The sequence below is a fragment of the Schistocerca piceifrons genome, chromosome 11 (genome assembly GCF_021461385.2).
Source record: "Schistocerca piceifrons isolate TAMUIC-IGC-003096 chromosome 11, iqSchPice1.1, whole genome shotgun sequence".
In the NCBI taxonomy this organism is placed as follows: Eukaryota; Metazoa; Arthropoda; class Insecta; order Orthoptera; family Acrididae; genus Schistocerca; species Schistocerca piceifrons.
Window position 1 is genome coordinate 165,588,235 of NC_060148.1, and position 18,370 is coordinate 165,606,604.

At 42.7% G+C, this 18,370-nt stretch overlaps 1 protein-coding gene across 2 annotated transcripts in view; it reads left to right on the top strand.

Moving 5' to 3' along the window:
• The window catches only part of LOC124719907, a 66,301-nt gene extending 50,892 nt beyond the window's left edge, over positions 1-15,409 (top strand). For both annotated transcript variants that reach the window (XM_047245094.1, XM_047245093.1), the window contains 2 exons: positions 246-314; positions 14,915-15,409. In XM_047245094.1, the coding sequence (XP_047101050.1) occupies positions 246-314; positions 14,915-15,148 (303 nt within the window). In that variant the 3' untranslated portion in view covers positions 15,149-15,409. The remainder of the gene's footprint in view (positions 1-245; positions 315-14,914) is intronic.
• Positions 15,410-18,370: the final 2,961 nt, after the last annotated feature.

Sequence of the window (18,370 nt, forward strand, 5' to 3'; positions counted from 1 at the left end):
CTGACGACTATTACTCGAAGCACGTTACGAATAACGTACTTAGCGACTGAGAAGTTTCCGAGGAATTACTAAGTGCCGTATCTGAATGGTCACATGCCTTCAAAATGGATGACTTCATCAATCAAATGGAAGAAGTACTTATAGTACTGCTCTAAACCTGCTAGCATCTAGAAAATGGTGAGAATAGGTGTGGACCACAAGATTGATGTTAATGATTTTTTTTTTTTTTTTTGTTTCTGCTGCAGATCAGTGCTGATGTACTGCTGGCCAACATGCACATCAAGAAAGAACAAGAGGACATCAGTGATCAAAAGGTAATCAAACAGTGTGGAAAGAGACAAACATAACTTCTGTTATGTTGTTATAGCACTACAGTGGGAGTCTCAGTGTAGATGGCTCTTGGTGGTGGTGGTGGTGGTGGTGGTGGTCATTGTTGTCGTTGTAGTTGTCCTGGTCCTCGTTGTCTTAAGTCTGGAGGCTGGTTTGATACAGCTCTCCTTCGTAGTCTATCCTGTACAATTTGAAGAATGACATTTTCCCACCAGACTGTGTATAAAACGTTTTGTTTTTCAAATTACTGGTTTTGGGCGTTGCTCAATCTCAAATGTTTCTGAAAACACCATACCAAATAACAACTACACGTAAATCACGTAATGAAATGATAATTAAATGAACTCCCTAGCTGCAAACAGGCGTTTATATACTTCATTGGGGACATGGCAGACGCTCTATCCATCTGAGCCACCGAAGGCACAGATGAATAGTGCGACTGCAGGGACTTATCCCTTGCAAGCTTCCCATGAGACCCACATTCCCAACTGTCAACAATCTGTATACGTAATGTGCCTAATAGATGTCTGTCCATCATACTCATTACTCGTGGCAGATTAATCTACCAAGTCCATGAGAGTTTGGGCATAGCGTGTGCATTCGCACAAGAAGGTCAATGACCGGGAAGCCACATTTTAACTATATATGAAGGTAGTATCTGTTCCCGAAAGAACAGTCACCGTTGATCACTGTGCAGCTTTTGCTAGAATGAAATGATAATTAAATGGACACCCTAGCAGCAAACAGGCGTTGATATACTTCATTGGGGACATGTTGAAAATGTGTGTCCCGACCAGGGCTCGAACCCGGAATCTCCTGCTTACGTGGCAGATGCTCTAGCCATCTGAGCCACCGAGGGCACAGAGGATAGTGCGCCTGCAGGGACTTATCCCTTGCACGCTCCCCATTGACACATTTTCAACATGTCCCCAATAAAGTATATCAATGCCTGTTTGCAGCTATGGTGTCCATTTATTTAATTATCATTTCATTCTAACGAAAGCTGCATGGTCGTCAACGGTGACTGTTCTTTCGGGAACAGAGACTACCTTCATATATAATAAATCACGTAACTATGCTGAGTGTACCATTATGCAATCATAATATTTACCTCAAGTTCTAGTAACATACTGGGCTACAACTACTACCTCCCCACTCCCCCAAGGGGCTCACCACTCTTTGGTGAGTTTGCACTTGGTTACCATGGAGCCCCAGCCTATGCATCACCTCTTCCCTTTCTGTGCTGCATGTCTATCCTTCTACTATATTTTTCCCCCTCTCTTGGGGAACACATCTGGGCTATTTTTGGGAATGTATTCTAACGTTTCGATAGCCCGGCATCAGAACAGTGCCTCATCTGTTTCTTCTTTCTTTCTTCGTTCTCCATCTCATATCCTTCCTCTTCTCGGTGTTTGAGGTTCCTCTATGTTTCTTCTTCGTCCCTGTGCATTCCTGAAGGCTGGCCCACGCATAACAGGTAGGGTTTGCAGAGCCCCTCTGGTACAGGCCAGGACCAGGGAAGGGTGGTTGCCTGTGGTGTGAGCTTCCCAAATTGCCAATTGGCCACCTGGCAGAAGTTCGGGAGGTGTGAACAATTGGCTAACACACGTGACTGCCCCCTCCCCCCTCCCCCTCTTGCCCCTTGTCTCTGAGGGGGCCTGCAATTGGCAAGAGACACTGGCAAATCTTCTTCTCAGACACTTTCTACTAAACATAAACAGAATGACTGAATGAGCATAAAGATTCAAAGACTCTACCAGTCGCACCTCAGTTCCTCGTGGTGTCGTGTACTGAAGGTGGTCAGTTCTCTGCTACAGTTAATCTGTTTCTTCTTCTTCTTTCGATTTCGGCCATCTTTGGACCACGTTCAACAATTCACTTGCCCGGCTTTTTGATCTTTTTTTCTCTCTTCCCAATATTTCCTCATCATTTTCGAGTGGTTCCTCCTCCGCTCTTCCGACCATTTCCTGTTATTATTCTTTAGTTTCGTTTCTTCTGGAAAACACGTAATTTCGTTCACTATTTGTCTAAACTTTTCCCTGTCCCTGATTGACTCACGGGTGACATTAAAATAGGCCAAATCCTTTTTCACCATCTGTATCCATTTATTGTTGGTTTTTTCGTTCCTGTTACTATGTTCAAACACTTTTCTTGTTAGTCTGTTTCCATCCATCCTCGACAGGTGACCATAAAACGTTAGTCTGCGTTTACGCATTGCCTCACTCACTTTCTCAATAGTTTTGTATATTTCCTTATTACTCTTTAGCTTGTACTCTTCTCCAATCTTTCTCGGTCCTAATATTTTTCTCAAAATTTTCCTTTCTTTCTTTTCCATGTTTTCTATTTCCCCCTTTTTGTTAAGAGTTAGGCACTCCGATGCATACAGGCATTCTGGTCTAATGACAGTTTTATAATGTCTTAATTTAGCTTGAATCGAAATGTTTTTTTTGTTATATATGTCTTTGGTTTTTTGAAAAGCAAATTCCATTTTCCTTGCTCTCGCCTGGTTTGCACTCTTGTCTAAACCATTCACTTGAATTATTTCACCTAAATACTTAAATTTTTCTACTCTCTTAATATTGCCGTATTTAGTAATAAGATTTTTCTTGTTATTTCTATGATTAGACATATACACGGTTTTTTCAAATGAAATCTGCAGTCCAGCTCTGGCCGAAACTTCTTGTAGTTTCTCCAGGTAGTTCTGAGCTATTTCTTCGTTTTCTGTAATTATTGCCAGATCGTCTGCAAAAGCTAAACAGTCCACTTCTATTTTTTCTTTTTTTGTTCCAATTCTGATGTCATTCTTGGTGCCTTTGAGTTCTTCTTTCCATATTCTCAATATCTTTTCCAGTACGCAGTTGAAGAGGATTGGGGATAAACCATCACCTTGTCTAACACCTGTTTTAATTTCGAACTTCCTTGAAATTTCACCCATAAATTTAACTTTGGCCTTACTGTTTGTTAGCGTCTGTTTGATAATTTGAATTGTTTTCGTATCGACCCCAAATTCTTCCAATACTTTCAGTAATGTTTCTCTATCTACCGAGTCGTATGCTTTTTTGAAATCTACAAATACTATTGCAAATCTCTGGCCTCTTGAGATTCTGTAACGAATTAGTGTTTTCAGGTTAAATATTTGTTCAACACAGGATCTACCTTGTCTAAAACCTGCTTGATATTCACCTATTTTTTTATCCAGAACTGGCTCCACGATTTGAAGTAATTTCCTTGACAAAATTTTGTATCCTACTGGTAGTAGCGAGATCCCTCTATAATTATTAACATTCATCTTATCCCCCTTTTTGTGTAGTGGGTGTATCAGGGCACACTGCCAGTCTTCAGGAATTCTTTCTTCGTCCCAGATCTTCTTAAACATATGTTCCAAAACTTGTGGGAGGTTGGTATCCATTATTTTTAGGATTTCTGGTACTATGGAGTCTTCACCTGGGGCTTTATTGTTTTTTAGACTGTGTATTATGTGTTTTATTTCTTCAGCGTCTGGAGGTTTTGACTCGGTATTAGTATTTCGGTGGTTTTCAAAACTCATTTTATCTTTGGGTGGTTCACAATTTAGTAGATTCTCGAAATATTTTGCTAATATTTCACAATTAGTCTTGTTTGTCAAACCTAGCTTGTTCTCTTCATCTTTAAAACATAAATTTGGGGATTGGTATTTGGTTAGCTGTTTTCTAAAAGTTTTGTAGAAATCTCTAGAATTATTTCTTTTAAAGTCTTCCTCAATCTGTTCTAGGTTATCCTGAAATTGTCTTCTTTTTTTATTACGGAAAAGCTTAGCTGTTTCTCTTCTCTGGATTTTAAAATTGTCAAGATCTTGAGGATCTTTTGTGGAGTTCCGTTTCTGCCACAATTTCTGTCTCTTCTCCAGGTTCTCATCACATTCATTGTCCCACCATGGATGTCTTCTTACTCTTTTCACGAGACAATTTTCTTTTGCTATTTCAACTATTTCGTTTTTGATCTCCTCCCATCCCGCTTCCTTATTTATTGTGGATATGCCATCGCTATCTTTGTGCAATGCTCTTTGAAACCGTTGTTTAATTTCTTCATTTTTTAACGTTTCTGTGTTATATTTTGGAATTTTGTAAAAGGTTTTCTTCTCTTTTCGAAATGGGAGTGGTCTGAATTTAATCGTAGTCAAATAGTGGTCTGAATCAACATCAAGGCTTTTCAGCACTTTAGTGTTTTGAATTTCTTCTTGACAATGAAGTGAGATAGCCACATGGTCAATTTGGAATTCTCCGAGAAGTGGATTTGGTGATCTCCATGTTTTAGTCTTTCGGCTCAGCTTTTTGAAATGTGTTGTCATTATTTTCAAGTTGAAATGCCTACATACCTCTATAAGCCTTTCTCCATTTTTTGAAGTTCTTTTGTGACCTGGGAAGAGGCCTACTGTTCCATGGTATTTTTTCTCCCTTCCTATTTGTGCGTTAAAATCGCCTACTAACATTTTTATGTTCTTCTTTGAGCATCTATCCAGTTCCATTTCAAGTATCTCCCAAAATTCTTCAACTTTCTCCGGGTTATTTTTGTTGTCCTGGTTTATGGGTGCATGGCAGTTGATTATAGAGTATCCTTTGTTTTTACATTTAATCTCAAGAATGGATAGTCTCTCAGAACTCGAGTAGAAGTTAGTAACTGAATCTAAAATTGAGTGATGTACCAGAAATGCTGTTCCCAGGTATGGCATTTGTTTCATTAAGATTTTACCTGGTTTTCCTTTAAATAAACGATAGTTTTCAAAATCTAAAGCAGTTTCATCTAAAAACCTTGTTTCTTGTAATGCACATATTAAAATTTCTTTCTGGTTCAGCTTTTCAATCAATAATTTCAATTTTCCTACTTTAATTAGAGAGTTTACATTTAGGGTTGCAAACATAGTTGCTTTCTTAAATTTCAGTGTTGAGGGCTGCATACATGTTGGTTGGGGTCCTCCAAAATCCTTTGACCCCTTTGCATTGTTTCTACGAACAACGGAGGATTTGCCATTCGGTCTACCTCTTGGAGTAGTGTCTATCTTTGACGACGTTCCCATCATGCTTTGCAGTAATTGTTGGATAATAAATTGGGGGATCGGGTTGCCCCGAATCCGAAATTAAAACCAAGGTAGTAAGCCCTGGAGTTAGCTCTTCCGCTCTCTCTGCCGTTGGGAAATTGTTCCTCTTCCGCCATTGAGACCGTTGGCTGGGTTTCACCTAGTAACCCTAGGCAGGGGCCCTATGACAGGGTGCTACCATCTGGAGCCGGACGGACCCTGGTTTTTTTACGAGGTTGTTACTCCTCCCCCTCCACACTTCCCCATCCTCTTGTTTTTAGATGGGCCCGGGCTTGGGACCGGCTTGCGGCGGTGTTAGTTAATCTGTTTATTATTCAGAAAGATTTAGATGCAGTTGCTGTCCCTGTAAAATCTTGCTCTCCTCTACGTAATGGTATTTTAGTTTGCAAACAAGTAGTGATTTTCAAGCCCAACAACTGATTATAGCATCTCTCCTCCACGGGTGTCCTGTTCGTGTCGAGGTCCATCGAATGCTGAATTCTTTGCACGATGTTATTTACACTCGATTGCTTGATGGTCTGACCGAGGGAGAATCCAAAATTCTCTCTCTCGTCAGGGCATAACTGCGATGCATTGGATAATGAAATTGGTTGATGCCACCTTAGTTCCTACGTGCACCCATTTTCTCACTTTTGATTGAGTAGTGCTTCCATAAAAGATCAAACTAGGCTACGAAGTCGTCACAGTCCGACCGTACTTTCCGAACCCGATGCATTGCTACCAGTGTCAGTGTTATAGCCACACTTGTATGTCCTGTAAAAACGCTGCCAAATGTGTTACTTGTGGTAGGGATGCTGTTTCAATTGTAATTGAGACCATGCTGCCTCATCTCGTGAATGTCCCGTGTATCTCAATGAGTCGTCTGTTCAGGAGATCCGAGTGAAGGAAAAAATACCTTACCCTGTCACTCACAAGTTGTTGGCTAGTCGATAGCCCTGCGTTTTTCCATCTGGCACTTACAATACCGTCTTTACTATACTTCGTTTCATGAAGGATGTGGCCATGCATATTCGCGACCTCGAATGCAGCACTGCAGCTATCGAATCACCCAGTATCACAGCAGTATCCCTGTCTCCTTCTCTTCCAGCTGCAATCTGAGCCAGCAAACCTTCGCCCTCAGTGGCAAAATCCTGTGCTTCACAACCGTTAAGCCGGAAAGGACGAAAGGAACCCTCCCGTGAAGACTTGTTCCGTCCCTACAGCCAACGAGCATCTGCAAAGGCTCTAAAAAATCGAGGCAAATGGTCTTTTCCTTCGCTGACACGGAAATCCTCTTCAGTGGTGTTGCCATGTGATTCCATCACGTGGCGGACCTCTGTTTTGCCGGTGCGCACTGCTAACCATTTTTCTGCCGTGGAATCCACAGGATGATCCAGAGAGAATGCTGATGAGTCTGTAGGTCTCGTGGAACTAGGACAGGATCCTCCAGCTTCTGTGCCCTGTAGCAGTGAGTCTTTGAAGGCGGGCACTCAGTAGCCACTGGGGTGACAACCCTTCATTTTATCTCACCTCCCCTTTTCCTATTGTAACTCCCCTCCAGTGGAACATACATGGCCTTAGATCCAACAAGAAGGAATTACGGCTGCTCTCGGAATCTCAGCGTCCACTTGTTTTCTACCTCCAGGAAACAACATTGCGTCCTTGTGACCGCTTTGACCTCTCGCATTTCTTTCTGGTCTGGTTTGATCTGCCGCCCCCCCCCTCCCCCCCTCCAGGATGGCCTTCTACCTCATGGGGGAGTCATGCTGCTCATCCAGGATGACTTTCATATTCAAACCTTCTCACTGAACACCTGGCTATAAGCTATTGCAGTCCATATTTTCCTTCCTCACTTCACCTTTTCTGTTTGTACACCTTTTCTGTTTGTAACGTCTACATCCACCTGTCACCAGGTCAGACTTACTCCAGCTTATTGGTCAACTCTCTCATCTCTTTTTGCTGCTTGGTGGCTTTATCTGCACACCATCCCCTCTGGGGCTCTCCCAGAACCTGCCTGAGAGATGCCCTCTTGGCTGACCTTCAGTCAACTTAACCTCATCTGCCTTAATGCAGGAGCACCCACGTTCCTTTCAGACTCCACGCACACCTATTCGTATTTGGACTTCTCGTCCTGCACTGCCCAGTTTGCCCACCGTCTCGAGTGCTCGGTTCTCTCCGGCAAGTGCTCGAGCGACCGTTTCCTATGTGCTATCTGTTTGCTAGCTCCTACCCACCTACGTGTAAACCCGACGGGCAGCTTTTGAAGGCTTTACTTCTCCCTGCCGACCTTTGACGAGCATTTCCTCAGTTGTGGTGATCCTCACCCCTGCAGAATGTGTCATTCCTCGCACTTCATCTTTACCGTGCCCTGTCCTGGCCCCTATATGGACTGAGGCGTGCCACGATACAATTTGCACGTGGGGACGTCCTCTCCTTGTTTTAACTGTCATCCTACGGTGGCAAACTGTATTCGTTACAAACAGTTACGTGTGCAATGTCGTCGCGTTCTTCGGGATAGCAAAACAGCTAGCTGAATTTCATCTACTAGTTCTTTTAACAGTTCCACTCCCTCTCCTGTCATGTGGGCCAACCTCCAGTGGCTCTGTGGGACCCAGGTCCATTCCCCAATTTCTGGTGTGACAGTATCACACAATGTCATAGTGGACCCTACTGGTCTCTCCAACACCTCAGGCTGCTATTTTGCAGAGATTTCGAGTTCCACCCACTGTCACCCTGCCTTCCTCCATTGGAAACGAGTGGGGGCAGCTCGGGTGATACTCTTCTCTCAGAATCGTAAATTCTGTAGTGCCACCTTTACTGGGAGAGAGCTAGATCCTGCTCTCACTTTATCCTTTATCCCAGTCTTTTGCCGCAAAGTCGGATGATGTTCACATCCAGATCTTGCAGTACATTTCTCTTGTGGACAAGCACTTTCTCTTTCATAGGTACAGTAGCATCTGAGCAGATGGCAAGTTTCCAAGATCTGGCATGAATCCACTGTCGTACCCATACTTAAGTCCAGTATGAACAAACACCTTCCTTCTAGCTACTGCCCCATTTTTCTCACCAGCTGTGTTTGCTAGATGATGGAATGTATGTTTCCTACCCGACTGGTATGATGGCTCGAGTCTCACAATTTACTAACCACTGCACAATATGGATTTCGAGCACACCTTTCTTCAGATGACCATTTCATCACTTTGTCAACCTGTGTCCAGACTGTGGCCGGGTTTTTCGATTCGGAGAAAGCATATGTCACCTGCTGGAGAACTGGTACTCTCCGTACTTTCTACACATGCGGCTTCCGAAGAATTTTTAAAAGACCAAGTTTTCTGGTATGCGTGGATTCTGCCTTGTCAGACACCTTTATACGGGAAGCCTCAGTATTCCGTTCTGAGTGTCGTCCTCTTTGCTATGGCCACTAACCCTGTTATGACCTGTTTCCCGCCGGCCATCTCCGGCTCCCTTTTCGTTGGTGATTTTGCACTTCTTCACGGACTTGTTTTCTCGAGTGGCATCTTCAGTGGTGTCTCGATCGTATTTACTCGTGCAGAATTGACAGTGGCTTCTGCTATTCCACTGACAAAACTGTTACTATGAATTTCTGGTGGCACGATGGGTTTCTTCCACCTTCTTTACATCTTGGACCTGTTGCTCTTCCTGGGGCTCATTCTTGATAGGAAAATTTCTTGGTCCTCCCACGTGTCTTACTTGGCTGCCCGCTGCACGCAGTCTCTCAAAGTCCTGTGTGTCCTAAGCAGTACTTCCTGGGGAGCAGATAGTACCACCGTCCTCTGTTTGTGCCAATCTGTTGTCTATTAGAAACTAGACTGTGGGTGTTTCGTTTATGCATTTGCTCACCTTCCCCCTTATGCCGTCTAAATACAATCGACCATTGTGGAATCTGGCCGCTGGTGCCTTTTGCCTAGCCCACTTGGAAATCGGTGCAGAAGCTACCAACCTGCCGCTGTCATACCAGTGTTATGTTCTACTTAGCGGATATGCGTGCCATTTGTCTACATGTCCAGCCATCAGTCCTATTCCTCCTCCTTCGATGACTCCTTTGACGACCAGTATGGGGTGCGTACCTCTTCTGTTATCTCGTGGAGTTCGCTTACGACTATTGCTTTGGCAGCTTAACTTCATGCCATGTGCCACTTTCCCGATGTGTGTGAACCCTTCACAACCTCGACTTTACCGAGTGAGGTGGTGCAGTGGTTAGCACACTGGCCTCGCATTCGGGAGGCCAACGGTTCAATCCCATGTCCAGCCATCCTGATTTAGGTTTTCCGTAATTTCCCTAAATCGCTCCAGGCAAATACCGGGATGATTCCTTTGAAAGGGCACAGCCGACTTCCTTTCCCGTCCGATGACCTCGCTGTTCGGTCTCTTCCCCCAACCAAACCAACCAACCAACCTCGACTTTATGCAGTGGTCCGTGTTTACCTCAGTCTTCATTCGCTTTCTAAGGAAACTACTACAGATTTGATCTATCATTGTAAGTTTCTCAGCCTTCACACAAAATTTAGTGATAATACCTACGTGTATGCTGATGGCGCTCAGATCGATCGTGGCGTCGGACGTACCTTTGTCATTGGCACTGACGCTTTGTGTATCGGCTTCCAGAACACTGCTCAGTACATACAACAGAGCTCTTCCCTCCGTATGAGGCCACACAGTATTTTCCGGCGGCACTGACTTTTCTACTGTGTCATCTGCTCCGATTCTCTCAGTGCCCTTCAGATCCTCTGTGTGCCGTACACAGTCCATCCCTCAGTGTAACAGGTCCAAGAAAGCTTCCACTTACCGTATTTACTCGAAACTAAGCCGCACTCAAATCTAAGCCGCACCAGAAAAATGAGACTCGAAATCAAGGAAAAAAAAATTTCCCGAATCTAAGCTGCACCTGAAATTTGAGACTCGAAGTTCAGGGGGAGAGAAAAGATTTAGACCGCACCTCCAAATCGAAACAAAGTGTGTCCATTGTAATATGAGACACAATTTAGGTCAAATGAATGACGATACAGCTACAGTAGTTTGGTTCGAGTCGTAAGCATAGCAGTTAAGCTTTACCAGGTAGGCATTGCTATGCATCAGGCGCTCCATCCATATTTATACGGCTACCCTTCCTTTTTCACGTGCTTCGTCTGGTTTGAAGCGATCGCTTATTTTTCTTTGATCTGATAAGTGCCGTTCTCATTGCTATAGGTGTTTACGTCACTCTAAGCTGAAAATGCATTACTGTACTGTGTCATGCATTGTTTGTCGCATTCTGATAATGAGTGTTTACAGCCTGTCGCCGCTCGCGGCATGACTTGCTTTTGTGCACGCTTCTGCTGCTTACAATTAAAAGAAAAGAGAGGAATCATCTCATTAGTGAAACAATGGCAAGAGACTGCTATTTGTTGTTACTTACACTGCTGCTTTGTTTGATAATGATAAACAAGAATCAAATAATAGACTGCGTATGATAGAAGATGTTCCAAACAAGAGTTTATCGAAAATTTTTCTCCGTTTGAAAATCTTTGCAGACGCCTCTTTAGTACATTACATTCTGCACAGAAATTAAGAGTCATCTTAGATTTAAAAATCTAGTCAGTTGCCGTGCTTCATTTCTGACTGTATCACTATTCGGCATAAGAATAATACGAATATAAGCATGGCATGATATGTATATTCTTCCGCGTTTACTGTTGTCTCACTCTTAGTTTCGTAGTTTATTAGGCAGACAGGATTTAAATGAGATAGCAGCAAACACGAAAGAATACATGGCAATATGTTTATATTCGTATTATTCTTATGGTGAAGAGAATACTGCATGTGATTCACAATTCATAAAAGTTCCTGTTAGCAACCATCTCTTCTCACAGGTAGGAAAAAATTCAGAACGTAGAGTTAGCCATATTGACAGACACACATCCCAAACAGTCTTGCCAGTCGGATTTTCGTAGTACATTGAAAGGCTGCTACATTTGAAGATGAACAATACGGAATTTGTATTTACTTCGTTGGATAATGTATGAAAATGCAGTGGTCGAAACTCGGGCCGGAGAAAAAAAGCTCGTCTTCCACCTTTTTTTTTTTAAATTTATTTACTGACGCAGAGGTTATGGCACCAGTATTTATCTGTGTGCCTGCAAAGCATGCCTGTGAAGCGCTACATATATTCGGCGGCAGAAGTTAGTTGTGGCGGCACCTACCAACATTTTTCAGAACTTCCGCTTGCTTTGCACTCGATTCTAAGCCGCAGGCGGTTTTTTGGATTACAAAAACCGGAAAAAAGTGCGGCTTAGATTCGAGTAAATACGGTAGTCGCTGTTGAAGGAGCCACCGTGACGTTTATGTGGGTTCTCGGTCACGTCGGTCTGCTGCCACAGCTGCCGTGGCTGCAGTCTTCCCACCTCAGACCGCTAGTTCTTCCGTTCGATGCGGCAATCTCCGTGTTGCCCTCTGTCAGCAGGTGGTGCTACTTTGGCATCACCACTGGCCTTCCCTCCACGGGAACAAGCTCCGTGCAAGTAAATCTTCCTAGTGGCTCGACTGACATTCTCTCGGCCCTCTCAGCTTGAGGAGATCATTTTAGATAGGTTTCTTATTGGGCACTGTTGTTTTAGCCATTACCGTGTGTTAAGTGGTGCTCCACCACCACTTTTTGCTAATTGTCATCAACCTTTGACAGTTCATTTCCTGATCGAATGTCCTTTTTCAACCACTTACGTTCTAATGTAGGTTTGCCGTCAGAGTTATTGGCCATTTTAGCGAACGATGCATGGGCTGTCGACTGCATTTTACTTTTTATCTGTCGTGGCACAGTGGTGAAGGACATTTAGACTCCAGTTTGGAACCTCCGTTGTCTCTCCAGCATATTCTGTGGACCTTTATTCGAGAGGAAGCCTTTGTTCGTAGCTCTCTCTCCTTCCATGTATTAGGCTTAAGGTGTAGTTGCTTTTAACTCCTTTTTTGTCTTAATGTTCTAAGGTTCTGACATGGGGGCATACCACCTTAGTTGTTTTTGCACCCTAAAACAAAACAAAAAATATGTGGCTACATTGTCGCCACTAATTTAAAAATTGTGTGCCGTGCGTAATTGTGTAAAGCACAGTCATCAAATTTCCTCATCTAAAATATAAGGGTTCATGTTGTAAAAGTGCTTAATACCACGTTATTTAAATGTCATATCCAGCCAGAAGCAGTTAGAAAACAAACCTTTCAATATTTCCTGTGAAGCACACCGTATACACTCACTCAGTGAACTGTCTTATGTATGCATGGGAAAACTTGAACTATCAGCTACAGAATAAAAATACAGCGGTCTTTATCGTCAGGAGTGCCCCAGAGAAGTATGATAGGACGGCTGTTGTTCTCTGTATACATAAATGATTTGGCGGACAGGGTGCGCAGCAGTCTGCAGTTTTTTGCTGAGGGTGCTGTGGTGTACTGGAAGGTGTCGAAGTTGAGTGACTTTAGGAAGGTACGAGAAGACTTGGACAAAATTTCCAGTTGGTGTGATGAATGGCAGCTTGCCCTAAATGTGGAGAAATGTAAGTTAATGCTGATGAGTAGGAAGAACAAACCTGTAATGTTCAGATACAGTATTACTGGCAACCCGCTTGACACAGTCGAGTCATTTAAATATGTGGGCGTAACGTTGCGAAGCGATACGAGGTGGAGTGAGCGTGTGAAAACTGTGGTAGGGAAGGCAAATGGTCGACTACGGTTTAATGGGAGAATTTTTATTAGAGAGTGGTTCACCCGTAAAGGAGACTGCATACAGAATGCCAGTACGACCTATTCTCGAATCCTGCTCGAGTGTTTGGGACCCCTACCAGGTCGGATTGAAGGCGGCTGTTAAGCAGCCCGTTCACATCCGGACCGGTCCGCCGACCGACCCGTCGAGAGGGTCGGCCCCGACCGGCTCGCCCGTGTGTGGGCGGTGGGCTCGCGCTCGTGTCGGAAGTTGGGGCGCGTCGCCTCCACTGGCGAGCCGCTACCTGCTTCCCCGACCGCCACCTGCCGGGCCGGGGCTACAGCTCGGGCCGGCCGCTTCCTCCTGGTCCACGTTCCATCAGTACGGTGTCCCACTCTGTGTTATTCACTGCTTCTTTTGTCGTCACTGCTTTTCGCGGCTTTTACGATAATGTCGTTCGAGGAAAACAGAGACTTTTGGGCGTGTTTCATTAATATGAACAGAGAATGGCCACATTTGTGGGAGATAAAATCGAAGGACTACTCCGATAGGAATATGAGGAACAGAGCCTACGAAGTTCTTATAGCTAGGTGCAGAGAGATAAATCGTGCAGCCGACAAGGCGTCTGTTATTAAAAAAATTAGTTCTCTACGAACGTCTTTCCGGTGACAGTTTAGAAAAATACGGGACACTAAATTGGCAACTGGAAGCGCTGCTGAAAAGGTGCCAGAACCGACACTTCGGTACTACGATCTCCTTCAGTTCACCCTGGATCGAGAAGAGGTGCGATGTGAGATATCTTCACTAACACGGGGGAGGACTCTGGAGGATGAACAGACTGAGGAAGTAAATGATGAGTCAGATATTGATGTTGTAAGTATACAAACACATTTATTTATTAAGTATACAAAGTGTAAATAAATGTTGCTCTGGACATAAACTCTAAATGATCAAAGTTTCTTGAAATTCTAATTCATTCACGTCACTGAAATATTGCTCGTGTTTTCCCCGCACTTCCTCTGCAGTAACTGTGCCGGTTTGTCGTGTCGTATCGAGTCTTAACATTTGTTGACTACCTGACTGCAAGTTTTTATCAGTAAGGTTTACAGTTTGTGAGTTATTGCAATCAGCGGCAGTATGAATGTAATTAGGGCTTTTCTTCCTTAAAAAGTTGTGCAAAGCTCTACGTGCAAGAACGATTCCGTCAACAGTTTTTACGTCAACCGCTATTGGTGTTAATAACACTCAAAAACTGTTTGCCATTATTCCAAAAGCATTCTCAACTACCCGCCGAGCTCTGCTGAGCCTGTAATTGAAGATCTTTTTCTCCCTTGTTGAGTTCCTTTGAGGATACGGTTTCATTAAATTCGGCATCAAAGGGAAAGCTTCATCACCTACGAACACAAATGGCACTGTAGAATCCACTCCTTCCAGATAAACGGGATCTGGTAAATTTAGAGTTCCAGATACTAGTGAAGTGTAGAAGTCTGTAAGCTTTAGAATACCACCATCTGACACTCGACCGTTCGTACCGGTATGAACATATATAAGATCCTAGTTTGCATTTACAACAGCGAAAAGGACAACACTGAAAGTACCTTATAGTAATAGGAGCCACTACCCGCAGGTTTTTTAATCAGGACATGCTTACCATCTGATGCCCCTAAACAGTTTTCAAAATTCCATAGTTCTTTAAACTGACGAGCAACGTTTCTCCAGTCTTCTTGAGATGAAGGAGTCTGAAATTAAAATTGATACAATTACCGAAATGCACGATTAAGTGGCAAAGTTGTACAAACAGTGAAAACACTACATATTTTTGATGCAGACATTGTGCTTTCCAGGTGAACCTGTCACAGGAGCCACCTTCATCTGGAAGCCCACCAACTGCAATGCCCACTACAGGGAAAAAGAGATGTGGTCGAACTCGGGAGAGAACATCGTGGACGAAAAAGAGGTCTCAGTTAGCAGATATTGTGTCCCAGTACTTGCAGGCTGATGACTCTATCCTTGACAATGATGCCAAAGTGTGGGTTTCGGGATTCAGGCAGTTACTGATAACGAACAAAAGGACATAGCAAAAAAAATTATTTCGAATGTACTCTTTTTGACAAAGAGGAGGAAATTAAGTTGTCGTTCCCAAATTTTTACGCCTCACTCAAATCCGTATATGCACGTAATGCAATTTTCACCACAGTTTCCACTCCCATACGATGCAACACAATAGGATCACAATAATAGAATATACGAAACAGGCGCGTATCAACAAGTTACACAACTGCAACCCCGTGGAAGAACATTTGATGGAGGCGCATGTAAGCCATCTACAAGTGATAGTCAGCAACATTAACTATATTACTGATTGTATTTTACAACAATAAAGATGAATTTCACTAAGAAACAGCATCAGTTTTCAATAACAATTTTCCCGTAAGCAACCCTATACGTTTTAGTCAAATTTATATGTCAATTCTGACTTTACCAACTAAATATTTCATTTGTGTGTACCAAACACGTTTCGTCTATTCGTGCTAGGCTTTCTGAGTGCCCAGTAACAAAAAGAAAATTAGATAATTATAAATATTCTGAAAAGAAAATTATTTTCTTTATATTACACTAGTTTGTATTTCAAAACTTCTTTTCTGAGGTCACAGTTATTTTTAGGTGATCTTGTATATTTAGTGCACGCTGCATTAAGAAATGTAACTCACTTTGCTCAGTCGGGTCAGGTTTCTTCCCTACCTCAGTTTTCAGGTAGTGGCCTATTAGGTATATAAGCGATTCGAGCGCTCAAAATTTTTAGGTTTGTCACAAGGCAGAATTATTTCCATGTCATATTACAGTAAGCTGGAAAGTAGCACGACTTAAGTTTCCTGAGTGAAAGCAGTATTGTTACAAAATGCGTCGAAAGTGCAAGAATTGTCCTGACCGATTTTGCTGCATATTGGATAAGTTATTAAGCCACATTAGAAGTTAAACACCACTCCTTTTGTGACGAAAATGTATCTTGAATTCTTTGGAGCTAAAGCATCTAATAAGCAAGACCTTCCCTTTCGTCTGGTTTGCACAACGTTAAGTCAAAAGCCCTCCTGAATACTCAGAAAATTACACTTTCACTGCTGCACATTGAACTTGGTTTGATGAGGTTCTATATGATGGCAGTGAATAAAGAAACTGGGGCTTTTACTTTGTTAAAACAAATTTCCATGTTTCATTGAGGCTAAATTTAATGCAGGTATTTTTGACGGCCCTCAGATCAGCGAGCTTATGAAAGACTCACAATTCGATGAAAGTGTGGAGGGTACAGTGATAAATGCCTGTCTGGTATTGAAATCTATAATAAAAAATCTTTCTCTTGGCATATCTATGAGCCCGAAACGTGAAAATACTGTCTAGAAATTTCGGCAAAACTTCAAAATACGTGGTGTTCAAATGTCAATAAAAATGCACTTTCTCAACTCACATTAGATTACTTCGCTGACACAACTGTGGAGACTATAGGCAGGGGCAGGATGAGCTTCATAAAGTGTATCGGTCGTGGAGGAAAGTTGCCAGGTTCGCTAGGATGAGAACGTGCTTGTGGACTATTCTTGGTGCCTCAAGAGAGACATTCCAGTTACCAAATACGTACAAAAGTAGTTGAATAGAGCATTTCTTCCATAAAATGATGTTAATGTACGATCTCGTATATGTGATTTAAACTTCATCCAAATCTAAGACAGCTTTCAAACCATAATCCGCATATTTATGTTGAAAAATTTCTTAAGTGCCTTATTTAAAAAATGAAATAGCAATAAAACCTGATCTGACTCAACAAAATGAGTTTCATTTTTTATTTCAGTGTCCATGAAATATTAAGAATCAACCTATAAAACAACGGCCAGTAAGACCACTGAAGATGCTTAACGTGAATAGGCGAAACGTGTTTGTACACACAAATGAAACATTCAATAGCGAAATAAGTTTTTTCTTATTTATATGATGAAGCATAACTGAAGTAGCAACTGGAGAAAGTGGCTGCAAATATTGAAAACATTATTTGTAATTTGAATAAATGGTGATCCCCTTACTCTTAAAAATATTGGCTGCCCAACACGTTTCGGGGACGATTTTTCCAAGCAGCTGAGATGAAATGGCACAGCTGTATTTCAGGTCACCATAGCTTCTGCCTGTAGCCAGAAATCGCAATGTTGCTACTAATCGCTCCTCAGCAGTGATGGTAGCTCTTATATGCGTTTCTTTCTTTTCGATTTTAAGCCGTATGAGATCCAGTAATTCACAAAAAGTATTGTCATCCATACGTAAGAAGTTTTTATAGTCTGCTGGCTCTTGAACTTGGAGAGTACATAACAGATTTATGTGAGAAAACTTGATTTACCTCTCAACCATTCTTTCATCCATAAACGTTTCTTTTTCTTGTCTTCATCTACACATAACATCAGTGCTGCAGGCACAGCAAGTTTTCCTTTTTGTTTTGGCACGGTGAGTGCTGCCACACGACTGTGCGCTCGCAGCTGGAGGCCGCCCAGCGGCCGGGTGTGGCCACACACAGCCCGGCTTGTCAGGGCTAGTGTTAGCGAGCGGTTTGGCAGACCAGTCGGGCTGTCAACGGGCGGCTTTATATTTGTTACCAGTAGGTTTGAACAGTTTAGGTGCAAGTGTTGCGGAGATGCTTCAGGAACTCAAACAGGAATCCCTGGTGGGAAGGTGGTGTTCTTTTCGGGAAAAACTAGTGATAAAATGTAGAGAATCGGCATTTGAAGCTGACTGCCGAACAATTCTGCTGCCGTCAACATACATCGTGAGTAAGGACCGTGAAGATACGATAAGATATGAGAAATTAGGGCTCGTACAGAGGCGTACGGTCAGTCACTTTACTCTCGGTGCACTTACGAGTGGAACAGGAGGGTAGTGGCAGAGGGTACCCTCTGCCACACACCTTACAGTGGCTTGCGGAGTATCTGTGTGAATGTAGATCTTACAGTTATCAATAAGATTTCAAAGGTATCTCTGTGTCTTAGTGACAGTTATGGGAAAAACATATAAATAAATCGTCCACATAAGCAGTTACAAAATCTGTAGTACATACATCAAGACATGATGGACTGCACAGAGCTATTTACATCATTTACATTCAATATAATATTGTTAATGTAATGTCAGGTCTAAAATGTAGTCTATTAGTACATTAAGTTGAAAAATATGTGAAAATATGTCCTCATCGTTAATGTGAAAAGTGTCACAATCACAGTGTGTGACAAACATGGAGAAATGATGTCACCAATCAATTTTGAATAAAA